At 36.0% G+C, this 27,621-nt stretch overlaps 1 protein-coding gene across 1 annotated transcript; it reads left to right on the top strand.

Annotated features, from left to right (window-relative positions):
* Window positions 1–271: 271 nt before the first annotated feature.
* On the top strand, window positions 272–6,152 carry tent5ba (terminal nucleotidyltransferase 5ba). Its single transcript, XM_084089936.1, has 2 exons — window positions 272–680; window positions 4,458–6,152. Exons 1-2 carry the CDS (start codon window positions 525–527, stop codon window positions 5,481–5,483), a joined length of 1,182 nt encoding a protein of 393 aa, XP_083946062.1. The 5' UTR covers window positions 272–524; the 3' UTR covers window positions 5,484–6,152.
* Window positions 6,153–27,621: the final 21,469 nt, after the last annotated feature.

Genomic DNA, 27,621 nt, shown 5'->3' with positions numbered 1-27,621 from the left:
AGATACAGATAACTTACAAGTAAATATATATATATTTCTTCTTATTTTGCTGTTTTGTTTCTGGTTCATCTCTTTAAAAGTGAGTCATTGACTATTACAAAGCTCATACGCACTGATGTGATAACCGAGGCCGGTGGGTGTGTCACAGCTGCACGCTTCCGCCAATCCAATCCAAAAGTGTCATGACATTATTCATGAGCAGATATTCAACCAATAATACTCATGTATGCAAATCTAATAGGTATAAAGACCATTCAGATGGTGCGTTTCTAGCATAACTGCATTATTTACAGCGACTCATGCTTGTGCGTGGATTGGGAAAAGTGAATCACTAACGCAGCTGGATAACCTCACGAACCGTCTCGATTTATAAATAGCTGATAGCGCGAGCAACTGTGAAATAACTGAGCTTTTCACAGACGATTTTGCGTTGGAGCTTCATCTGTTTGGAAAGACAGCGATATCTGTGCGGGAGTAGAGCAGAAGTTTTTGCCTTTTTAAAGCTAGTTGTTCTTTCCATCGACATGTCCTCCGGTGATGTGTCAGAGCAGTGTCGGCGGTTTTGCGTGTTGTCTTGGGAGCAGGTGCAACGTTTGGACTCTATTCTTGGCGAGACGGTTCCAGTTCACGGACGTGGAAACTTCCCGACGCTTTCGGTGCAACCGCGACAGATTGTTCAGGTTATTATGAAAGCGCATCTCTCTGAATACCTTTTCTGCACATTACTATAGCCTAATTTAGTTAGGCCTATACATTTTTTTACGGGTCTATATAACATTGTTTTAAAATGTATTATTTAAAACTAGCACGCTTTTGTTTTATGTTACTCTTACCTATTTTTTAATTACTAGCAAGTAATCAAAAGTGAGTAGTATTGCTTATTTCTGTTTCACTGGTTATTCTTCATTGGGCTACATTCTGGTATAGTATACTTAGTATTCCAGTAGTGATTGATACCGATTCAGTTAGTCACTATGACTCTTGCTAGTCACTATCCCATTGTGACAAGTCAATATCAGCTAACTATTCATTTCGATCTGGTTGCTGACATAACCGGTACCTTCCAGTTTTAGGCTACTACTAACTTTTCATTTACTAATAGTATTTCTTAGTTGTAAACTAAAGTTATGGTAACTAATATATTCTAGTTGTCCCAGTACTAAATGAATATACATTAGGTCCTATTAGTCCTATATTAGACCTATATTAGACCACTAGTGTGTATTTCAAGTGTTACTAACTTTTAAATCAGTTTTTTAAGATTTTTAGTTGAACTATAAAGTAAAAAGCAACTAGTTATAACTAGGATGGATACTAGTATCTCATAAATACAAGTAAAGCAGGAATAGATAATACTACGGGGACTACTAGAACCTAATGACCCTAATATTTTTTTTTAAATACATTAGCTACTAATCGAAAGTGAATAGTTAATATCTGAATCACAGATGCACACAGAATTCAGTGGCAAAAATGTGCAATGGAATAGGTATTATTCACTATACTGTTAGTTTAGTAGCCAAGTAATATGTGGAAGTATATTAAAAAATACAAGTGCAATTGTAAATTATGCGAGTCACTGTTGGATTACTTGTAGAAAAAAGTCATAGTCTAAGAAAAAATAGATAGTAGTTAATTTTGAAAAAAAAAACAAAAAAAAACTCAAATTTGATCTTGATAATTGAAATTCAATCTCTGGCCTGTCACTGCATGGCCAACTATTGGTGTAATGTCTCAACCCCCCCAAGGATAAGCAAAACATTCTTAGCCTTTGGCTCTCCAGCAGATACAGAAAACTGTGCACTTAGCAAATTTAAGTGACTTGTTAATGACTTGGACATTCTCACGAATCCTACACTGAGTGTGACTCACAACCGACCTTAATCCCATGCAGTGTAACACTGCTTGAGCTGGTCCAGTGATAACCAGCACCAATGCCCCCCTTTTCAATGAAAAGAATTCTTGTTCTCATACACAAGCAGTGTGGGTTTGCATCTACACATGCAAGCAGATATTGATCTTTTCTCCAGATAACTTCCTGTAGTATGGTTTCATCCAACAAGAGAGGGTTTGTTTTAAGTCCTTTAGGGAGAATGTGCTTACAGTTGAACAGAAAATGTGTATACGTTTCAGCATTTCGTGTATATGATCCCAAATGAAAGCAGTTTTAGGGAAGTTGCCCATTAATCATATATGTACATCTGACATCTTTTATTTCAGTGTTCTCAAAAATCTTAGAAACTGGCCTAAGATTGGCCCTTAGCCTATTGGTTCTAATTAAATGAAGATTGAAACTAACTATGAACTGTGGAATCTGTCAGTTTCCCCTCCTTTGATCCAGTTTTGCTCCTCATGGAGTGGACTGTGATAAATGGTCAAGCTTTTGACAATCTCTGTTACATAATACTCCATCTGCCTGGGTTTGAACGGATAGTAATGTCCTGTCAATAAAACCCAACTAGGAAGCCCATTATATTTAATGGAAAATCTGTAAAAACAACTTTGATGTTTTATTGCACAGCCTCCACATGCCATTGCAAAATTGACAAAAGATGGCCGCTCGTTCAGTGTTAGTCGTTTTACTTAAACCTAATGATTTGCCACGGCACCATGTCATTACATGGACTTTGTGGCTGTTTTCATTATCATCATAACCATGTCATGATTGCACATTTGCACCTTGTGCTTTGGGCTGTGATGTACAGTTGAACCATAAAATGTAGGTTTTTAATGCAATTGTGAACCTGACTTGGCATCATCTTAATATCATAATATTCACATGCACTGCAAGGTGATCCGGTTAAACCCTAAATCCATTGGTGGAAACTAAAGAACCTTTGAGTTTCTGTTTGTCGTTGGCATTATTTTTTTGAAACACCATTGACTTGACAATAGTCCATTATGAAATAAAGTAAACTGACTTTTTGTTTAAATAAATCACACCCTTTGTGGTTTAATAAATTGCACTTGGCCATATTGCAATTTGCTTGTTGATTAATTGTGTTCAAATATGTATTTGCAGCATGTGTGCTTGGTTCCACTGCATTCACTTGGTCAATTGCTGCAATCTGACCTAATGTGTAAAAATAGAAGGCTAATGATTTGATTGACGAGTGAGGGTAGGTGCGCTGATTGACATTAATCCAACAGAGCTGTGGAAAAAAGGTTACGTGCATTCTGGACGGAGATAATGAGTTTGATTTAAGCACATTTTAATCTTTGAACGGTTGCGAAACAATATAAAAAGCATATAAATCTGCTTGGCATGCATAAAATGTGGTCTGTGCCAAAATCAACATTTTTGCCTTTATTGAATTGGGCATTTATGAATGCGTTTTCCGATTTCACATTCAAGATTTATGAGACCTTCATGTGAATGTGAAATCTTACAACTGCCTCTGTAGTTTCACGTATTCTAAAGCGAGCAGTTTTGTTTAATGTGCAGCTGTAGCCAACACAGTGGTTTCCAAGTCTCAGTGGATGTATTCCTGCCGATGCACAGATGTGTCAGTGCACATTCCATATAAACACATTAACACTCTTTACAATCAGCTTCAGCTGTAGTCTGTGCGTGAAATATACTGGGAACATTATGAACATGCTTGGTAGTGAAAAGTAATTTTTTAAGTGTTTGTTAATTTGGCGAGGTGTAGGCTAGTTTTTTGTTTTTGAAGTGCATATACGTATAATAACTTCCCATTTGCAAATAAATGCATTCAGCACAGAAGATTAACACTAAAAGGCCAAATATACTGAATAACGTTAAATGTGCGTATGTGGCTTGTTTTATATGTTATAATGCGACAGCCTGAATCACAGCAACAACGAGAAAAAATGACAGCGGCTGCAAACTATAGTTAATTGATGTGTTATTGATCACTGACTATAGACCAACTGTGATTGTTCTCAGTGTGAGTGGGAATAAATACAATAAATCTGGGAGTCTATGCACTATACAACATTGAAGCCTAGCTAGTCTTATTAGGCTTTTTAGCTAATAAGATAATTATGTAATAGCAGTGGTGGCAGAACAAAGTATCCTCAAATTGTTCAAATAAGGCAGTACTTAGTGCGGTATTGCATTTTCCAGGGTTTACGTGTTCACGTAGTGCTTAGCCAGCCTAGATGGTACTGATTAGGGATATTTAAATTATGGCTGATATGGTAAGCTGAAAATAATTTTGATGTTATTGTGAATAACCATTAGCTGACTAATAATAAAATTCTATATTTTTCTAAATAAATAAGTGTCTAAATAAAGATGTGTAGGAATCACAACATTGAGATTTGCTAAAGAGTACATTTAACAGTGTTAAATGATTAGCATTTTTAAAGAGTAACTTGAAGTGAGCATTATGACAGCAAAGGTGATCTAAATGTAAAAAAAGGGGGAAATTTGTACATTTAAATATCCAATATTGACCAATAAATGAAACAATCTTAAACTATTTCTGCAGGTGGTTCGAGCGCGTTTGGAGGAGCGAGGCATCACGGTTCGAGATGTGAGGCTGAACGGCTCTGCTGCCAGTCACGTTCTGCACCAGGACACAGGGCTCGGATACAAGGACTTGGACCTGATTTTTGGTGTTTCACTGTCAGATGATCAGGCTTTCCGTGTGGTTAAGGATGTGGTTCTCGACAGCCTTCTGGACTTCCTACCCGAGGGCGTCAGCAAGGAAAGAATCTCACCACTTACTTTGAAGGAGGCCTATGTGCAGAAGTTGGTGAAGGTTTGCAATGACACCGACCGCTGGAGCCTCATTTCCCTCTCCAACAACACCGGCAAGAACGTTGAGCTTAAGTTTGTAGACTCTCTGAGGCGGCAATTTGAGTTCAGCGTGGACTCCTTCCACATAGTCTTGGACTCCCTTCTTCTGTTCGACCGTTGTTCAGAGACGCCCATGTCGGAGTGCTTCCATCCGACGGTGTTGGGCGAGAGCATGTACGGGGACTTTGAGGACGCTCTCGGCCATCTGTGCAACAAGGTCATCGCGACACGAAACCCGGAGGAGATCCGGGGAGGTGGTCTCTTAAAATACTGCCACCTTTTGGTGCGAGGGTTTCGGCCAACCTCCGAATCGGAGATGAAATCGCTCCAGCGGTACATGTGCTCTCGGTTCTTCATTGACTTTTCAGACATAGGCGAGCAACAGCGAAAGCTCGAGACGTACCTGCAGAATCACTTCGCCGGAATGGAGCACAAACGGTATGACTGTCTGGTCACGTTACACCACGTGGTCAATGAGAGTACGGTTTGCTTGATGGGACATGAACGACGGCAGACATTAAACCTTATCTCCATGCTCGCACTGAGGGTGCTGGCTGAACAGAACGCCATCCCCACGGTTACCAACGTCACGTGCTATTACCAGCCGGCACCCTACGTGCGAGACATCAACTTCAGTAACTACTACATCGCACACGTGCAGCCGCTGGTGCACACCTGCAGTAGTTCCTACCCAACGTGGTTGCCCTGCAACTGACCCCTGCAGAGAACATCTGATAAAAATCGACTTCAGCCCTTGTACCTTCCCATGTGGTGAAGACGATATGCAAGTGAATTTATAAACTTGTTTTTGTTTTGTTTTTTACACAAAAATGGACGTTTAAGAAGAGCTTTTACAAAACAATGGCGATTGTTTTTGTGTTAAATGTGACATATATAGAATGACTGTTCACTGCTGTATGTCTAATTTGAGCCGATCCTAACGTTTTCTGTTCTGCAGAGTGAACGAAGATCTTTTTCACATGTAGCAGGGGGAAAAAAAACTTTCTTTTTCTTCTCTCAAACTCATTATAGATTCAGTTAAACTCTTGCAGGTTATGTAAGTGGGGAGAGAAGGCTGCGTTTTGCATTATGAAGCTATAGGGTTTTTTTAAAATTGTTTTTCTTTTATTTTTATGCCAGACTGTGGTTTCAATCAACCTCTGTTTTGCTTTTTGGTTTTTTAAAGGACCAAAGAAATTTTATTTTTGTCATGAAGAACGGAATGTTTGCTGTTGTAATTCCAAGTGCCTAAAAACATTGTACAAAAAAAAAAGTGAGACCTGTTCTCTCTAAAACAATTTTTCAGTCTCCTTGTTAATTGTAAAACTCTATTTTCAGGGATGGAGGCATGTATTTCCATGTGATTAAAAAAGCACAAAACCCATCTTCATGTGTTCTAGACCTCTTTTAACTTTTGAAGTTGTAGTGGTCACATTTTGTAATTATTATAATTCAAGTGTATATTTATAGGCATATTTCAATTTGTGTTGGGAAATAATGTCAAACGGTAGGGATTTTCCATATCAACAGAGCAGAGGTGAAAGTGGTCAGTGATGAAACTTCAAGTCTAGCACTGTTGTGGTCTGAATGTGTGCTGACTCTTAATCTGAGGAAATGGATCCATTGCAGTTCCAGAACATGAACCATAAGGATCCTCTCTAAAGCACAATGGCCTCTCTTTTAGTGTGACACTAAAGGTAACAGACAAAGGCTGTTTTGTTAACCCACCCATGCTGCCCCTGGAGATAGAATCCTATTTCCTTCCATAAAGCCATATCCATGTCATTGTTTTTGTAAACATCAAGGAGCTGGTATTGCGTTGTAAGCTAACTGATCAAGGGATGCGATGTTAAAAATTATTATTAGTACTGATTAGTAGTATAATATATACTGTCATTTACCATTGTGAATTGCTTTATGCTCAAAGTTTAATAGTTTAAATAGTCTTCGGCCCGGTTTCACATACAAGGCTTAGATTAAGCCAGAAGTAGGCCGTAGTTAAATTAGGACATTTAAGTAGCTTTTATAAATGTGCCTTAGAAAAACATCAATTTTAGTCTGCGTCTTGTCTGTGAAACCTGGCATTAATTCTCTTATTTTTAAGTTGTCACTGAAACAGGTTCATTCTTTTGCCAATTTAAAGAGCTCTACATCAGTTTTCTTGCGGTGCTAGCATAGTAGTTAATCGTCAGGACTGGTAACTAGGTTCAGACAAGTGGGATGATCCATCAATTCTCCTTTCACCATTGTGCTCTTGAGTCTTTTTGTGCCATTGCTTTTTGGGAATCAATCAATAAAGTATATATTCAGAAATTCATCCAAAGATCCCTGAGATTAAGTTAAAAAATATAAACTAATTTTCGTTTACAAGTATACGAGAACATGTATGTTTTGCTTTTATTTAGAGCTCATCTGACTGATTTATGTTCTTGCAGTTTTGGGATATAAAAAGCATCCTTAAAAAAATATTAAGGCTTGTTTTCTGAGAATATGCTTTTTTTTATTAATTAAATAATAATAAATATTTATAAGTATAATTTAAGATTTTAATGTTCTTATGACATTAAAGAGAATCACTTGCCAATGGGATAAAAAAAGTCAATGTCGAACTTAAACTTTGAAAAGAAGTATTATTGTACAGTTTTGATTCTCAAGTAAATTTATGTTTTAAGAACATGTATATAAATAATGGTGAAATTTACATTCTTTAGTGAACTTACCCTGTTAAGTGAAGGTGATATTTCATTGCAGTGTGTCAGGGAGAGACATTTTTGGCCCTCGCTATTCAAAAGGCATCAGGGGAGCACAGTCATAAAGCTGAAGTAGAACAACAGGGGAATAATACTCCACTTATTCCCTCATTTTAGCTCTCACATTATAAGGATATAAATATACCCGCCTAGTTAAATGACTAAAGCACATCCATTGGTAAACCATGTGTAATGTCCCGACCCAGTGCAAACAGTGTCACTGGCGAAACACTGTGTCAGACAGTGGCTTAAAAAATTAGGATGAGGTAGTGCTATTTAATTCAGTGGGTTGTGAAACAGACATTCAGGGATATATAAGGACATGCTCGAACATGTTGAGACACGTTTAGGACAAGAGGGGACAAGCTATGATGTAATTTATATCAGCTATTTTCTGTTATCTACACCAGTTATCCGTAAGAGAGTTTTTGTTACCCTTTTCCTCCAGTGTAACTACAGATGAAACCAGTATTTGACTTCAGAAAAAAAAGAAAGAAAAGAAAATGTCATAACAGAATTGTGTTCACAAAAGAACATAAAATGCAAAACATATAATCAGTAACTTAATACGGCAGCCTTCAAAATGAGGTCAACAGCATGCGTACTTTCATGACAATATCATTTCATGGTACAAAATGGTAATATAATATGTAATATATGATGTTATTATGAACAACTTTGGCTACAAAGATATAGAAATCACAAAAGGTTGTTTGGACACCAAGACAACGCTTAAAAGTAAAGAACAAACACGATTTTCAAGCAATCATTTAACAAAAAATAAATAAGCCAGTTTGGTTTTAAATGATAGAACAATAAATATATTGTTCAAAAGTAAGATGAAAAAAAGTATTTAGAAAAGTTAGTGTAGATGAACTACACTACAATTCAAAGTTTGGGGTCAGTAAGATTAAAACTTTTATTTAGCAAGAATCAGAAGTGACAGTAAAGACTTTTACATTGTTGCTAAAACTCTCTTTTTAAAGAATCCTAATAAAGAATGTATCACAGTTTCCACAAAAGTATTAAGCAGCACAACTGTTTTCAGCATTGATAATATTAAGAAATGTTTCTTGAGCAGCAAATTAGCATAATAGAATGATTTCTGAAGGATCATGTGACACTGAAGACTGAAAATTCAGCTATGACTTCACAAGAATAAATTAAACTTTAAAATATATTCAAATACAACATAGTTATTTTAACTTGTGATAATATTTGACAATATTACTGTTTTACTGTATTTTTTATGCAATAAATGCAGCCTTGATGAGCCTAACAGATTTCATACATCCAATAAAAATCACATTTGACACCAGTTATTTAAAATAAAATGTAAAATGCCGATTTGTTTGATATTTTGTGTCCAGTGCAATAATATTTAAGTATATTTTGTGAGACTTGAATGTCCAAAAGTGTCCAGATACTTTTTGGGTCAACTGTAGGCCTACATTCTGCACAGCAAAATGTGTTTGCCTAAAAGTGTGTGGCTCATGTAAAAATGAAAAGCTTTAATGGAAAATGAATTTAATGTTTAATATTTTGGTAGGGCTGGGAAATATGTCTCCCCTGTCCATGCCAATAACATCTATGTGTGTGAGTCACACCTGTCTGTGCTGCTTCCCTGGGAACAATGACACTCCTTGTCTTCATCCTTGAATCACTGAGGGCAGGTCAACCGGACCGCTGCCGCAACACTGGGAAAGTGCAATATTCACTATTTAGATAATTATGTTCATGGTATTCATAAACCTGACAGGCTGACATTTGGAAAGAGCACAAATTAAGTTTGAATTTAATGAATGTGTTTATCCTGTTTCAGAGAACTCATCCATATACTCACCAAGGATAATGTTCTTGATCTTGTGCAGTCCTGTTGACAGTGATCTCATGCCAAATTTAGGTCAATAAAAAATTAAACTGATAGTTTTAATCAACAATCTAAAGAGATGACTCAGTCTCCATTAATGAGCCATTTAAATTAAAACGTCTGCAACATTCAAAGCAGCGCCTGAGTAGATTGATGATTCTGATGGTGTGTAACACAAAATAGATGAATCAATCTCAGTAAATGAGGATTTTAAATTACAACCTGTCTAAAACATCCTAAAAAGTGTCTGCAGCACACAATGCGGTTCCCGATTCATTTAAAAAGATCACACACGTTCAACACCAAACAATCAAAACAAGTTTTCCCTCAAGACTGCTCTTTTCGATATGGAGTAGGCTATCTTGACATTAAATCTTTGTGTCAAATCTAACACCATTGTTATAAACCAACCATCACTGAAATAAGTATCCAGAAAAGTGCTGGAGAAACAGCACGATGAAACCATAAATTCATGACTGGAATGCACGATATGTGAACTGAAGCCTCGGGGGGAAATAAGTCATCACATGTTTCGTCATTCGAATCAGGGCAGAGAAAAGAATTGAAAAATGAACAGGGTGAGCCTCTTTTCAATAGGAAGAAACCAAATAAGTCCTATTTTTGAAGGAATGCTATAATGTTGTAACTTGACGATGTGCAGACCACAAAAGGTAGGTCACTCCTTCTAATTCGTTGACGTTTTTTTTTTCTAGTGTTCCTTAAAGTAACGAAGTATCTCATATTTTCTTTTTTCTTTCCTTTTTAATCGGTGTAATTTGATTTTCAAATGTCAGCAAATTCTTATTACATTTTTTGAGAAATGACCATATTTATTTTAGTGCCCTATTAGCATCAAATGCTATTTCCATGGCACAATTGAAGAAATAAAAGATAAAGGTTTACATTACAATAAAACTACATACAAACCACAATATTTGATAAACCTTTTTTCCTGGTGAAACTTTTTTTTAATAAAAACATCTAAAAAGTAAAATATTTTAACATAGTAGGCTACTTTCTGGGGGGAATAAAAGTCACATATAGAGTTCAAATCAGGACAGTCCATTAAAATATGCTTAATATTAATGGTTAATGATAGAGTATTTCTAGGCAACTATAATGCGGCCACATTAACTTTCACTATATTAAGTAGGCTAGATGTCATATGTCTGTAGTTTTGATGTCCACAGGAGGTCTGTGATCTGCATGTGTCTTTGATAATGTGTGGTCTGTGTAATGAGAGTTAAGAGCTAACCAACAAGGGAGGAAAGCTATTGATAGGCTATTAACTCGCTCAAACGGCTTTGGTCTGGCATGAACCGACTTGGGTCATCAAGCACAGGCGGTGAACCCTCTGGCAGAGCTGGCCAACTCTCAAAACTCCCACAGTCAGCACTGCAGCACCAGACGTATCTGCTGAGCCACTGCTATTAAATCAGTGGCATTACGGAACGAACCACTGGAAGAAATATATAGGCTATTCATCAGTCAATATTGAACATATCAGTTAATGTAGCTGATGCTCAATTTGTCTATTGTTTTGTTTATAGGTTATCTTTGAAAAACATAGGCTAAATGTCACGATAGGATATAGGCCTACATGCAGTGCTTTCTCAGATTAAAAAAAAAAATATATATATATATATATATATTTATATATATATATATATATATATATATAATTATAATAAAAAGGGTAGGCTACTCAAACACCCTTTACATCAGAAGTGTGACTATATGATGCCTTAGGTCCAAAAAAAGCTATACCAAAGTATAAGAATGCAGACAATTTTAGTTACACAAGCTCAGTTTTGTGGGTCATTGGGTTCTAAATGTGTCCAACCTGAAATACTTAACGCAATGTAATTACGCATTACATACTCATAGCCAGAGGTAGTGTAGCTGATATTATCGCAAAAGGCTCTGAGGGATAGACTTAATGTGTTTTCAAAGGCATCCACAGTAAAAAGCTGTATAAAGCACCTAGGTCACCTATTATTTTCCACACCTCATATTGTCAGGACTTTTTTTAAAGTTTCTTGGAAAGACATTTTTGCAGTGTTTATCAGCAGAACAATCTTAAAACACATTAAAAGATGTATGTCTCCTACACAGCCTCTCTTTCATTCCCGTAAAAAATCAAAGACGGCACAGCTGTAAATAAGTTTGGTGGTAACAAACCTCAAGTGGGTGATAGATTTACTTTCAAATGTCTAATAAGGGTTCAATCTGGATGTGTTGATATAGGCCTGGTTTCACAGACAGGGCTTAGATCAAGCCAGGATTAGGCCTAAGTTCAATTAGGGCATTTAAGTAGCTTTTATAAATGTGCCTTAGAAAAAAAAAAAAACATTATGTGCATTGAGACAAAACTATCTCACTGGCATATTTTAAGATATGTCAGTGCAAGTTGCTTTCAGTTAAAACAGCTCAAACATGCATTTTAGTCTGGGACTAGTTTAGTTTAAGCCTTGTCTGTGAAACCGGGATATAATTTTCCTGACCTTAAGTTCTTAAAATGTTGCTTTGCCATGACAGTTGAAGAAAAAATAACGAAAACCGCATACATGGGTTTGCTTGCTTTATGATTTGAGGTATTTGGGAGACACACACCTGAAATTATGTTCTAAAAGGTAAGCAATTGATATAGCTGTCTCACAATTTTACACATTTATTAGTAACTTTGAAGTAAGTTTCTATACGTGAACATTATGCAATTGCAACATGAAATAACAATTAGTAATATTTTTATAACATTTGTAAATCTTATTTAATATGAATTTCTAAATAGCTTTTGCTACTACTATTTATATATATATATATATATATATGTATATATATATATATATATATATATATGTATATATATATATATATTTCAAGTTGTAGTCTATAAATTAACAATAGCTAAGTATTATGAACTAACATGAACAATGAAACATTATTGGCCCATGTTTATAAATCAAAATTGAGCTAAATTAATAAGTGCTATTAAAATGTATTCGTAAGTAATCATACAATGAATTGGCTTATGTTACCGAATTAACGAATGTTAACGAATGGATGCTAATATAGTTATAGTTATCTTTATAGTTATTATTTTTGGTAAGAAAAGGCCTTTACCAATTTATTGAGTAGCCTAATCCCATAATGCATTGCGACAAGCTCAGTTGGGGAAAAAAAATCAAAGATGGCTTACGAAGTGAGAGAGAAAAGAATATAATTGTTATGCATTACAAATGTAAATTAAATAAATGAAAAGTATCAAAAATAGTTTAAAAGGATTCAAACAAAATTTGTGTGCGCTAAGTATGTTTATGCAGACTATCCCTTTGTTCATTTTGCAACAGTGAACTCAATATTGAGTTAAATTTCTCACAATATTCTTATTTTTATGGCATGCAAATTGTTTCTATAGGCTATATGGTGTGTTTCAAATCAGTGACTTATGAGGTTCAATGACCTTTGAAGACAGCTATGTACTGTAGGCAATTTAAAGGTTTTAGAAGAGAGCTTTTAAACATCATGAATGAGTTTATAATAAAAGTTAATATATTGCTCACATGTAGTAGTGAGGTAGATCCTCCAATTATCTTTTAATTTAGTGAAATGGTCATGAGCTTGCAAGCACCTGGTGTAATGTGTTCTCCAGCCATTGAATCTTGGCAGAGCAAGCATGCCATTGGTGGTTTCTTGAACCATGTGAGCGCACAGCTGGCCAGAAGAGCAGATGTTGTCAGGCTGCAGTAGGTGTTTTTAATTAAACTGTTTTGTTAGTCACATGGTTATCATAAAGTGACATCATTCTATAGAAGTCAAAGGTTAACATATGCTTCTGCTGGACTAAGTTACGGGACTGAACAAATATGAACAGGCACCATCTTTCTTTATGGGCTGTGTGGTCTCTTAACAAGCTAGAAAGCAAGTTCTCCTTGTATCAGCCTCTCATTGCAGACCTGTGGGCTCATTTGTTGGGAGAAACATCAAAAGGAGCTTTTAAAAATCTCAGCAGAAGCCTTTCACTGAGTTTGTTTAGTTCAGGAACATATTCATTAAGGACGTCGCCCCTTGCTGCCGGTCCCATATGTCAAGCTGTAAAGCCGGTGGCACTGTGAGTTCACCGCGTTTATGCAAGGAGGAAATTGCGTGAGTGTCTGACAGAAATGTGATGTCACAGGGAATGATGGAGTGCGCAAGGAAATGCCAGTGGGGTGGACTGTGGATATGGAATCCTCATGTGAAGGGGCTTGTGGGCCTCTAAGCTCACTATTGCCAGGAACTCAGAATAGCTCACCAGGGAGAGATCCGATCTGTTATTCCACTTCAGTCACAACCGTTATGATTGAGGCTGCTGCTGAATGTGGTAAATGGATTGTTCCTGAGGAGAAAATGGTGATTTGGAGAGAGAGAGAGTTAGATAGAGCGAGAAAGAGAGTGAGAGAGAAAAGGACGGAATGTCCACACTTCAATGTTCCTTTCCCAGAGGGGAATTGGAGCTCTGCATTCCTCGCATTGCAGTCCGCTGACAAACAATCCCAACTTTATCCCCAGCACGCGGGGCAGCTGAATGGCAGCAGTGTTTAGGCCGCAGGCCTCTGGAGTTTTTTTGCAGGGGGGAGGAGGGAGGGCGATGCCGGCCAGACCAAATCCTACTGCCCAACCGCACTTCCTTGCTCCCAAACCAAACACAGGCCTAGCTTAGGTGCTACTGTAGGCCTGACTGGACACTGTGCAGTGCTGGCAGAGGATGGGCCGCTAGGAGCCAAAGGCAAATGCTCACTCATTCTGCTTAGCTAGCCAGTCCTTTCGAATTGGAACAACAAAATTGCAGGGTGTAACACTCCTAAATATAGCTATAGGGGTGAATCGTAAGGAATAACGATTCTGATCATTCATTAACGGTTCCATCCACAATTCTTTTTATTGTAAGAAAGAAATATTAAGTTTTAATTTATTTTAATTATTAATGTAAAAAAAAAAAACCAAAGAACAAAAGTCATATTTTGTCATGTGATGAACCACTCAGTAACTGCACTGATTTAGGTTTCTAAAGCCTGACACAGGTTTACTGATGTCCACATGATGAAATGAATGACATGCACTTCAGTAAGTGACTCAAATAACTGAGTCTAAGTTGGAAAATAACTACTGTAGTTCATACAAGTCTTTTGTTCAAGAGTCAGATTTCACTGCTTGTGTTGTTCTATGGATCTATGGATTCAGTAAAAAGAACCGGCTTGTGAGAGTCATTAACTTGGGAATCAGACTTCATTGCTCGCGCTGTATGTTACTGAATCACTAAAAAACTTATCTCATAACTAATTAGCTTGGTAATCGGACTTCTCTGGTCACTCTGTATGTTATTATTTCACTAAAGAGTCATTAGATCTGGAATAGTACCTCACTTGTCGCACAGCACCTTGTGTCATCATTTCACTAAAAAGAGCTGGCTTGAGTAATTAGCTTGGCAATCTGACTTTACCTGTTTGTTTCCTGCTAAACACTTTCACACTATTTTTAGTCTGGTCCTCTATCCACAAAAATTCATGTGCACGAACTGTCCAGATCCAGTATTTTTTTTATTTTTTTTTATTTTTTTATTGAACGGGTGTATAAGCCTAAATTTAGAAGTATAAATATGGCTGTTTTTGGATTACAGGAAGCTCCTAGCATTTTTTCGGTATTTACTGATTTGCATGAATACACATTTTGTGTGAATGAGCCCCCTGTTGTATCTTTAAAGGCTTCATGTTATTCAAACAGGCTACAAGACCAGTCTTGTGGCATTTGGCAGGACCCTTCTTAAAAGATAGAAGCAACAAAGTTATTTGCTGTCTAACCTAACATCCTGAGAATCAGATCTTAAAATAAACGGGACACATCCATCCCAGCTGTCTAGGATAGACTCCCTCTGAATGAGCTCACTGTTGTGACAGGTGCTGGCAAGTATGAAAGCTGATCTGAGGACAGTTTGGCGTTTCTGTCCTTCTAGTTGAGACTATTGCTATGTATGAGGATGGATAATACAAATTGAAAGCACCAGGTTTAGGAAAGCAAAGCCCTGTTGATCCCTACAGACAGAGTATACACTAATGTGCTTTGAGGAAACAGTGAGCTGTCTGAGACTGTCCATATTTACAGTATGAGAAAGTCACTCTTTCCACCCCCATGCTTCTCAAGGCCAGATGAAAGCTGCGGGTTGTTCTGCCCAGGGCCAGATGTTCTCAGGTGGAGAGATTGGCTCAAAAGTTGCTCCGTTGGTTGTCGTCTCGCCCCACACGTGGCTCTCATGTGAAGTCTCCAGGAGGAATTAGCCTCGGATGTTATCGCAAGCTAGAGATTGAGCCAAGTGTGGCGGCCTGTGGTGTGCTGAGGGGGATGCAAGGCTGTCTGTGGGGCTATGATCTCAGACATCCTCTGTTCCCAGCACGGGGAGCGGAGATCATGGGCAAGGTCACAGAGCATCCCACTGTCTGTGCAACAGTGTCCCATTGTCTAAAGTTTCTTTCGCTGTCTTCAAGTGAAAACACTTTTTAAAACTTCTGGAGGGGAATGTTTTTACCCTCCCTGAGAAACTAAATAAACACGACCTCGGGAACGCACTCAGAAACTCGCCTTCTATAAATAACAGCGCTGTAGTCCCACATTAAATTGTTTCAAAGCACACATAATTCAACAACATCCACCCTTTTCACAGTAAAACCATTTTATGGGAACACTGGAACTTACTTGAGCACTTCCGTGCAAAGCTTTGAGTCAAAATAAATGTAATTTAGAGGGAATCAGAAATAGAAAATCATTCATTGGTTTACTCATGGGCACATTTTCTTTTATTTGTACCGTGTTCGTTTGATTTTAGTTTAATGCTTTGTTTTGAGAATATGATGGCTTCTACTGCTATTTTTTTCCTGTTGTAGAGGAGCAGACTATTTCTTTTTAAGATACTTACAGTACACAGTATAATTTCTTTATATTCTATACATACATGTATTTACTTTACATTTTGTCTTATAAACATTTTTATACCTTATAAATTTTACTCATTTTCTAAATGATGTGTATTTTATGTTTTTTATTGAACATCAGATATTTAAAATGAAAAAAGTTGATGTTTATATTGCCTTTTACCTTATATTTTGTGGGTTTCAAAAAAAGCAGACCAGTTTTAAAAATGGCATGCACTTGTGACAATAATTTGAACAAAAATATCAATCACAAATTTTTCATTTTTCATTTTTTTAACATTATTTTTAAATGTAGATCCTGGCCCATTTCTCGCTGTATGTCTTATATTGACCAGAGTTGTTTGTTTACAGCAGTGCCGTGAACTGTCTGCACATCCATAGTATGTTCACAGCTTATGTTAGAGATTCGGGGTGTTTTCAGAACAATTTGCATAGCCGGGTGACCGTGAGGACATTCACAGGAAAGTAATTATTGCGCAACATCACTCATCAGAGGCAAGCGGGGTGTGATTTGGATTTGGCTTCAGAAGAACTCTGTGGAGATCCCATTTCCTTGATCCTTAGAAGCTGCTGCAGTGCTGGGAAGTGTTCTTAGTCCTTGATCAAGGTTAAAAAAATATACAAGCACCCTAATGGCATCAATCTCTTTCCTGAAGTTCCACTGGTTGTTTCTGTGAAAGTTTCCTTTGTTATTTATCAACTGTCTTTGACTTTATGGTAATGATTTAGCTGCTATCAAACACTTGACATTTGTTAGGCATACTTATTCTTCGGTTTTAGTCTATGTATCCATAGATCAATCAAATGCATCATAATTCCTGTTGTTGCTTAAGTTGATCATTACTGATTTAATTTAAACCGAGGTGTAAGAGAACACAAACGGCCATGTATTTCCATAATGGTTCTTCTGATATAAGTTTCCTTCCTAAGATAGACTCATTCGGCTCTGTGTGTTTTGATGTTTATTCATGTTTTTTTGGATGATTTTGTTGTTGGATTGTTATCCTTACTTTGTTTTGTTTGGAAAGTCACTTTGCTTCTATTTATATTTTATTTGGCTGATATTTTGTTTGGCTAAAAGATGAGCCAAATTCCCAGGGTCATTATTGAGGAATACTTCCATCTTAAGGTATGTGACTTTTTGTTTTGGCTTCTTAAATAAACAGCTCACACAAAAATGAAAATTATGTCGCAGTTTACTCACTCTTATCTTCAGATATTTTGAAGAATGTTGTTGTCCAAATAATGTTGGACCCCATTGACTTTCACTAGACAGAAATATCTTCTTTTGTGTTCTGCAGAAGAAAGTCATACAGGTTTGGCACACCATGGGTGAGTAAATTATGGCAGAATTTTATGCAGAACTATTCTTTTTTATGCAGAACTATTTATGCAGAACAATTATGGCAGAACTATTCTTTTAAACCAAAAAAGAACTTCAGGTTTTCGTCAAATTGACTTGCACATAAGTGACCTCAAAGCTTAAAGCTATTCGTAGCTCAGTGCTAAAAATATGTTATATTTGATTCAATGGTGTCTTTAATTAACTTCATTGTGAACCATATAAAGCTTAGTCTATCACTTTTAAAGTCATTGTATGTGTGTGTGGTATGCTAGTGTGTGTTGTCCGTGTGTTACATTAAGTTTTGGCTGAAATAAAATGATATCTCTCTGTGACCGGTTGTAGGGTGCTCGGCGTTTCCTCCTCAGTCACTGCTGTGTCAGCCTGCATCATCCACACTATAGCTTTACTGTGACATCATGTCCACCCACAATTCCCTCGTTGGCTTGAACTTCCTATGTCTATTCTCAGATCCTGTGTAAAACACACAAAAGCTCTATGTGTAGAAGAAACTAGAGAAAACCAGGGAGAATTGGTGACTGACATGTGTAGGTGGGTGGGGTAGATATTTTAGGATAACTTTGAGGTAAATAGTTCCTCCCTTTGAAACCGTATCTTGCACACTGATGTTTCCTGTCACATAAAAGCTTGAAATGCATAATTGAAATATATAGTGATTTAAAAATAGGGTTTCTTTATTTTATGCTTTTGCCAAAACGCACAGTGTGAATATGGCACTTGTTATCATGAACGATAAGAGCCAGAATTATTTTCTCCAAAAATAATTTCCTGTGAAACCAAAAGTGATGTGGCCCCTTCTCTAGCACAAGGTCAATCACAAGGGTGGTCAGCTCAAGACCTTCCCTGACTGTGATGAGAAAAACAGGTTTCCTTTATTAAAAAAAAAAGTCTCAGCTTTCAATGGGGGGCTACTGCCGGAACAAAAGCTCTGTTGTTTACAGGTACTCTCTGGTGGTCTACTCTTTCACAAAAATACATACCAGTTGACAATATAAGTAAATTATAAATAATTAAGTAAAACATGATTGGTTGTGTGATAACAGCATCCCACCATGTTTCAATACCTGTGAGATTTTCAAGCATAATGTCGACACTCTAGAGATGGGTTGCATTTGCTTCATCTGAAGTCTAACTTCAGGGTATTGCCATGTGCAGATATTAAATCTCTCACTAAGCTTAGACAGCTGAGGAGTTGCAGCAGTCCTATAAGAATGAACTGTTACCGCAAACGAAAAGTCCGTCAGCATTTTATTATTTTATTTTATTATTATTTTATTATTTTTATTTATTAGGCTATTTTTGATCAATACAATTATTTTATTTTACTATTTTATTTTTAAATGTTTTAAAAAAATACTAATATAGGCTACATTTCTAATATTTCTAATATTCAATATTTATTTTATTTTTTATTTTTGTATGTTATTACATATTTCATATTTTTTTTATTTGATTTTATTTGTTATGAAAGCTGCTGAATATTTAAAGAAAAGTTGATGATGATGATTATTAATATTGTATTATTATATAGTTTCAGTAAGTTTATTTTATTTGTTTGTTTTGTTTGTTTGTTTGTTTGTTTGTTTGTTTTTTGCTAGAGTAATTGGATTTTTGCCTTTTGTCCTTACAAATTTGTCCATTTATTCCTAGCAGTTGTGCAGTCTGATTAAAATGAACATATTCTTTTTTTTCCCTGTACCATTTACTTATGAAACTCTTTTGATAACATTTTATATTTGTATTGTATATTTTGAATGTACTTCTCTTTTATAAATGCTTTTCTTTTATATTGTTGTATTTCTCTTTTATTTTTTCTTATTTTTGTGAAGCGCTTTGACATTTTAAGGTGCTATTGAAAATAAAGTTTATTATTATTATTATATACTTGCTTAAAGTGTAATGAATTCAGGAGAATATATTGAAATGTGATCTTATCGTGCTGTTTATCCTGTTTAAAAGTGATATCAGTTGGAGGAGGTGCACTTAACTATTCAGACCTGATGAAAAGATGTTTACATCCCATCATTTAAATTATGCATTCGACCCGGCCATATCTTAATTACAGCATTACTTCAAACTTCACTGATTTTCCTCCTGCTGCTGACTTAAATGTATGCGTTGTTGAAGAGTTCAGTTTGTCTGTTGGAATATTTTCTCTGGCTGATGCTGGGATTTTTCCATGCCTCAGGCGGGATGTAGCAGAGCGAATGAGAGAAGCAGAAACGGCTAGATTTGTTGTCACTCTGAACCTTAGACAGCTCTTCTCTTCTGCTATCTGAAAATGGCTTCACAACACACACATGTGACACATACATTTACACAGTAGTATTTTCCCTTCAGTAATAGTTCTACCAGAACGACTCGGGAGGCAAAATAGCGTAACAAAGCATATTTATTAACAGCCCAGCAAGCATTTATAAAGTTCTTTGGCGTAGTAGTATTAGAACACGATTGGTTAGATGTGAAGGTAATAAGTGACGTAACAATTGAGTCTTCCTGGCAGAACTATCATTAGTGGCCAAATTCCAAAAAAGCATTGAGTGAAAACACTCAGTGGACACACATTACAGGTGCAAAATGAAAGTGGTGCATTTGAATGTGATCTTCACGTGCACACTCACATTTTGGATTGAGTCATTACGAACGGATGGATAGACATTCAGATAGGCAGACAATGGGTTCGCTTGAAAAGCGTACAACTATTTTATGCAGTATGCAGTATATATAGGTCTACTGTTCATCTATTTAAAAAAATATATGATATGCTGAATTAATTGCATCAATAAATATGTGTAAATTGAACATACTGTATATGCAGACCAAAATGTGCAATATACAACAGAACTTCCATTCGTCCATTCTTATAGGAACAAATGAATTGGAACAAAATATCAGTTTCAATTTTGAATCTCCTTCTTAACTCATTAATTGATTTGAACTATAAAGATTATAGTCAAGCCACCTTTATTTATATAGCGCTTCATACAATACAATACAGATTGTTTCAAAGCAGCTTTAAAGTGATAAACAGGAAAATAATGATTCAATAATGCAAACAGAATTCAATGCTGCTCTTAAAAGACAGTATAAACAGTCATTATTCAGTTAAAATCAGTTCAGTGTTGATTCAGTTTTAACTGTGTAAAGTTCATCAATTATAGAATGAGTTTAATTCAGCTATTAAGCAGATTATTATTATTAATATATTTTACTATATGTAGTACACTGCTGTTTAAAATGTTTATTGTTGCATGATTTGCATTTCAAATGTACCGTTTCACATTAAATGTAGGCAGTGTAAAGTGTATACTGTGCAGCTTGTACTTTCCAAACAAAGCCAATTAGAGAGAGAGTAGGTTTCAGTCTTTGCAGCTGTATGATTGTTGTAGAGAACGGATAAGCTCTCAGAAGATAATGAGACAGCTTGCTGTTATCCAAGAGACTCCAAAGTGATGATGCAACACTGCACCCTGGATTCCTCCACCTGAGAGCTCAAAGTGGGATTTGATCGGATCAGTTATGTCTTCCTCTCCTCTGCCTGTTTCTTTCTAATCACCCTCTGTTATATCCTTACTTCCGCCTGTTTTCTTGTTGACTCCATACTTTGCTCCTGAAGTTATTGCTTTACATCACGCATTTAGGTCAAATACTTCCCTTTTCTGTTCCTAACCGGTGAATGAGTCATGAGTCTTACTTGTTTTTCTTCTTACTTCTCTATAAGCAGGAAATTTGTCACATATTAAAAGCATCAAACAATCTCATTTTGAACTTGCACAAGAAAACCCTGAAAAATCACATATTAGTTATATAAATTCAAAGTCTATACAACTGTCGATTTAATTAATGACCATCTAAAAGACTTTAATTTATGTTTCTACTGCAAGACAGTTCCCGCCATTGTAATCAGATCACAAAACCGTGTTTAGCTGCTCCTCTAGAGTCAAGCTTACAGACACACTGCTGCCTTTAATAAAATCCGCTTTATATATTAGCCCACGGATTCTAACTTTAGATCTGGAAGGTTTATTGAGAGGATGTTTGTCTTACCACTATGAACTAATTCACCAGATACAGCTTCTACAATGGCCAACTTATGAGTCATTAATAAATCATGTGTGTATTGCTTTAAAAAAAACACTAAACCTCAACTGTCTAATGAATAATTCTGTTTTTATTTAAAGGGACAGTTCACCCAAAAATGAAAATTCTGTCATTTACTCACCCTCATGTTCCAAACCTGAAAGACTTTCGTTCATCTTCAAAACAATTTTTTTTAAATTCAATTCCAAAAAAGACCATTTTTAATAAAATCTGAGCAATTTTTGTCCCTTCATTGACAGCTACGCAACTACCACTTTGACACTTCAAAAAGTTCATAAAGAGATTGTAAAACTAATCAATTTTCTGAAGAGACACGATCACTTTATAAGATGAACAGAATTAATTTAGGCTTTTATTAACATATAAACATTCATCAACTCACACATCAGTTATGGTAAACGGAAGGTTTGTTCTCATGCGTCAAGCAGGTTCGGTTGAAAAAAAAAAATTATTGTACGGGTTTGGAATTTTCATTTTTGGGTGAAATAACCCTTTGAAGGAACAATTTTTTATTTTTTTTTTAAATCTTTCTTCGCAAAACTTTCTTACTATCAAGCTGAAAAACTGAATAAGCTATTAACAACATATTATTTTCCTTCTTTTTCCTCATATAGGGAGCAATGACTGGACTAAAGACTTTTCAGCTTCCGTGCTTAGTGGCCTCTTCCTCCGCTTGGGATGATTTGGAAAACACCCTCAACAAATTGACCATGGAGAGGTGAGTCACAGGACCTCGTCTTTTACAAACCCTGACCTTCTGGGCTGCTAAAGGCAATGTGCTAGTCCCAATGGACTGCATCTCCTCTGGTCTACGAATGTGTTTAGAAAGTTGCCCTGCCAACAGCCTCTCGCATGACATCAGCTGCCTTGGGCCACTCTCTAGTGAAATCACCCCTTACCCCTGTTTAACGGCTCTTTCCTTCTGACCTGAGATCGACCTTAAAACCATTGTGGAGATTTTCCATCAGAGTTTTTGGAGAGGAGTCCCCTGCTTCCTCTAGAGTCTAGACTGCAAGAACCATGTGGTATCTATAAATCCTGAGCAAAAGTGAAAGAACAGTTGAAATGAGTTTGGATGGATCCATTCATCATTTATATTTTACAACACTTTGTACTTTTCATCAAATGTTAGACAGTAAAATAGTCAGAGTTAATTTCAGTGACAGGCTTAGAAGGGTTAAGAATCATTTGTGATGAGAGGTATGCTGTCGATAGTTCACCCAAAAATAAAAATGGTGTCATCGTTAACACACCCTCAAGTTGTTCCAACCCTGAATGAGTTTCTTTCTTCAGTTGAACACAAAATATTAATTTAAAGAATGTTGGTAATTAAACATTTGACGGCAGCCGTTGACTTCTATAGTAGGAAAAAAAATACTATGGAAGTCAATGGCCACTATCAACTGTCTGGTTACCAACATTCTTTAAAATTCTAAATGATGACAAAATTTTCTTTTTTGAGTGAACTATTACTCTAAGCTCATTTCATTTCAACATTTTGGGGATTTTGTGAGTTTTTATGTCCTACTCTTTGTTTTTGTAATTCTTAAAGCAACACTAAAGAACTTTTCCTCTTCAGTCGCCCTACAGGTTGGAAGTGGAATTGTCCATTACCGCTGTCGTAAATAATTTAGCCTACCACAGCCTACTGTCGCACGCACGCTCGCTGTTTATCCAGCACCAGCTTTGTAATGAACGATGTCCACAGACAAGAGTATGTTGCATGATTTTATGAAAGTATGATGTATTGCGACATCAGAAACTAAGAAAAACAAAATAATGACTATTGTAATGCTTGCCATAAAGCAAGTCAAATTTGTAGTTTCTTATGTCTCTTTCGAACTACAGAAACGCTACCCAATCTGGCAAACTTACATAGTGCTGTCATAGCAGATATAGGGCCGCAAAGCGAATGCAGAAGTGCCTTTCACCCTGTTACGACTTGATGAACCACTGAAACGATTTTGGAAACATTATTTCAAGGTAAAAAAAAGTTCTTTAGTGTTGCTTTAAGGAGGCAACAACTCTTGTAAGTCTTTGCCAAGCACCATGGAACCTCCCAAACTCTCTTATCCAAGCATCCAGGTATGAAGTGATGTCATAAAGGAAGATAGAAAAATGACATACATTTTTTTTAATAACTGAGTTTTTAGAGGTAAAATTAGCTGTAAATATTCGAATTACTAACAGTGTTTTAGTATGAAAAGAAATGTTAAACTCCAAATTCAAGACTGTAATATTTTGAAACCCAGAAATTCAAACTGTAACACACACACACACACACACACACACACACACACACACACACACACACACACACACACACACACACACACACACACACAAAAAACAACTAGGCAAAAGTTCAAGCTTCATTGTTCCATTGGGGGAAAGTAGAGGTTTTCCGAAAATAGAACTGATAAGGCACCCAAAGTGAAATGAACCTCAGGAGAGGAAGTTTCCTCTAAAGAAACTGCTTTTAAAGTGCCCCAACTATACTTTTTTAAAGGTCCCTAATTTTGTTTTGGAGATCTCCTAAAATAGGTTTACATGCATCCAAGGTCAAAAAACACTTTAATTTTCTCATAATATACTTTGCATATCACCTCATTTCTCAAAGAATCTGAAAAATGTTAGCTGAAAGATTCAGTCTCTAAACCCCTCCTTTCGAGAGCCTACTCTGCTCTGATTGGTCAGACAGCCCAGTCTGTTGTGATTGGTCTACCGTGTACAGTGCCTGTCTGAAATGAAACTCCTATTATCATACCTGAATTTCAGCTCCGGAGGCTTCTTTAGTGCTTGATACACAGTAATACGAATAATGTTGGTTACATGTAAAGTGGATTTGCAGTGCTGAAAATAGCATCTTCTCAGCCAATGAAGACCATAGGCTGACATTATGCAAATTTACATTGTTACAGGTATGTAACAAGAAGTGAGACTGGAATTGCTGACGACTCGTTTCAGCAGTTCAAAATCGATTGCATTTTGATCTTTGAAACTTTGCAGACTTTTATTAGCTTCAGCTTTATTACACTTTGCAAGAAAGGTAATATTTGAAAAAGCATAATTGGGCACTTTAAAAATACACATTTATAAAATATGCCACAAAAATAATTTACTTTAAATGTCACGTCTTGAAGTAAAATTGTCTAGCTCCTGAGGAAGCTATACACTACTGTTCAAAAGTTTGGTTAGGCTGCATTTATTTGATGAAAGACAGTAACATTGTGAATATTATTACAACTTAAAATAACCGTTTTCTGTTTTAATATATTTTTAAATGTAGTTTATTTCTGTAAAGGCAAAGCTGAATTTTCAGCAGCCATTACTCCAGTCTTCGGTGTCACATAATCCTTCCTTATTCATAATATTCTGATTTTGTGCTCAAGAAACATTTATTATTTTTATGATGAAAGTTGAAACAGTTGTGTTGCCTAATATTTTTAGTCGAAAATGTGATGCATTTGTTTTTTCAGGATTCTTTGATGAATAGAAAGTTGAAAAGAACAGCATTATTTGAAATAGAAATCTTTTGCAACAATGTAAAAGTCTTTACTGACACATTTGACCAAAGTAACTTTTGACGTCTTTGCTAAATAAAAATATTAATTTCTGTCAAAGAAAATCAAATCTTAATGAGCCGGTTATGCATTTAACCAAAAATGCGGTGTAGGGGAGGATGTGTTTCATAGTAACAGATGAGTTCACAGGGTTGTAAACACTGGAGAGGAGCTAATCAGATTACAACAATGAGCTAAGTGTGTCTGTGGATGATCACTGTGTTTTCATAGACACGTCTAGTCTTGAGATGTTGCTATGATACAAGTGCACTTTTTGAATGGTTGGCTTCAGTGGTTAAAACCAACACATATTTTAAAGACTAAGCACTTGTTCTCCTGGTTAATGCAATACTTATCCTGTGCAGATAACTTAAACACTTGCATTAGGGGTCCGCATTTATCCTCCATTCCCAAAATATGCTGGCACAGCCCAGAGAAAGTCAAAAAGCTTTTAAATTTGCTCTCGCAGCAGCAAAGAGCTAATGCAACTAATGAACAGCTGAGCCAGCAGACTTGTGTGAATGACAGAGAGACGACTACAGACCGCAGTATTGGTTGTTTATCAACAAAGTCTAATAAACTCTACTGGTCTCTCTGAGCTAGACCTGATAAGAATATCCAAAATTGGATTTGCAGTTTTACAAAAACAAACTAGAACTATTGCATCATTTGTTGACATGCATGTCAATAATAATTATCATCTGTGTTGCCCTACAAAGGCAAAATTTAGTACACATTTTGAATGAATTACATCGCAACCAAAATTGAGTGTGTGATCTGTCTTATATATGACCCGCAGAATTTAGCTCCATTATGCTTGAATTTAAAGAAAACTGTGAAAACAACAATCAATCAATATAAAATAAAACCTCATATGTGACCCTGGACCACAAAACCAGTCACATGGGTCAATTTCCTAAAATTGAGATGTATACATAATCTGAAAGCTGAATAAATAAACTTTCCATTGATGTATGGTTTGTTAGGATAGGGCAATATTTGTCCGAGATACAACTATTTGAACATCTGGAATCTGAGGGTGCAAAAAATTTGAAACATTGAGAAAATCTCCTTTAAAGTTGTCCATTTATGTTTGCGATTGTGCTGCATTCACTCACAAAAATAAATGTTTTATATATTTACGGCAGAATATCTTCATGAAAACATCTTTACTATCCTAGTGATTTTTCGCATAAAAGAAAAATCGATAATTTTGACCCATACAATGTATTGTTGGCTATTGCCACAAATATACCTGTGTGATTTGTGATTGGTTTTGTGATCCAGGGTCACATGCTCACCAAGATTATCAAAAAATACATTAAAAACAGTAGGTAGCCTATTATAATTTAAAAGTAACTTTTTCTGTTGAAATATATTTTCAAATGTAATTTATTCCTGTGATGGCAAAAGCTGAATTTTCAGCATGATTACTTCAGTGTCACATGATCCTTCAGAAATCATTCTAATATGTTGATTTGTTTCTCAAGAAACATTTCTAATTATTATCAATATTGTGATACATTTTTTTGTTCAGGATTCTTTGCAGTATATGTATTTAAAATATAAATCTTTTGTAACAATATAAATGTCTTAGTGTCACTTTTGATCAATTTAATGCATACTTGCTGAGGAAAATTGTAGTTCTTTAAAAAAAAAATGCCCACAAAATTTTGAACAGTAATTAAGGTGTTTATCAAAAATAAATGTAATTTCTCTTGAAAATGCAACATTCAATACACGTTATGTGTGAGACTAGACAAGTTTTTTTTCAATGCCAGTTTAAAAGATTTCACCTCATTGCAACTCTCAAGCTGATTATTACTCTTTAAGCTGATTAAGAAATAAGTGAAACTGGGTTTGTAGGTGGCAAAAACTGTCCTGAATTTGGCAGCAAGAAATATGCTATGTAAGGGGATGTGGATGTTCTCACTAAAGGATTAATGGCAGATAGGAAGGGAAATGAGAGTAAGAGGGGATTTACACACTAACACACTTCTGCCTTTAACTATCTTGTTATGGAGCTCAGCGTCTGTGGTATCACTTATTGTCAATTGCAGGAATCTGAGTGTAATGCTAAGTTCCTTTTTTGAAGCAATTGATGTCTGTGACCACTTAGCATGAATGAGTTATGTTTAGTTAAAAGGCTTTTAATTGCATAGACACATGAACCAGTGTCTGGAAATTTGGGTCATTGTTTAACACGGTTTGCAGCATCTGAGCTACATCAGACTATGTTGA

This window comes from Abramis brama (genome assembly GCF_963993115.1).
Source record: "Abramis brama genome assembly, chromosome: 17".
Classification (NCBI taxonomy): Eukaryota; Metazoa; Chordata; class Actinopteri; order Cypriniformes; family Leuciscidae; genus Abramis; species Abramis brama.
Note: the sequence above shows the minus strand (reverse complement) of the source record. Positions and strands in the feature narration are given on the sequence as shown.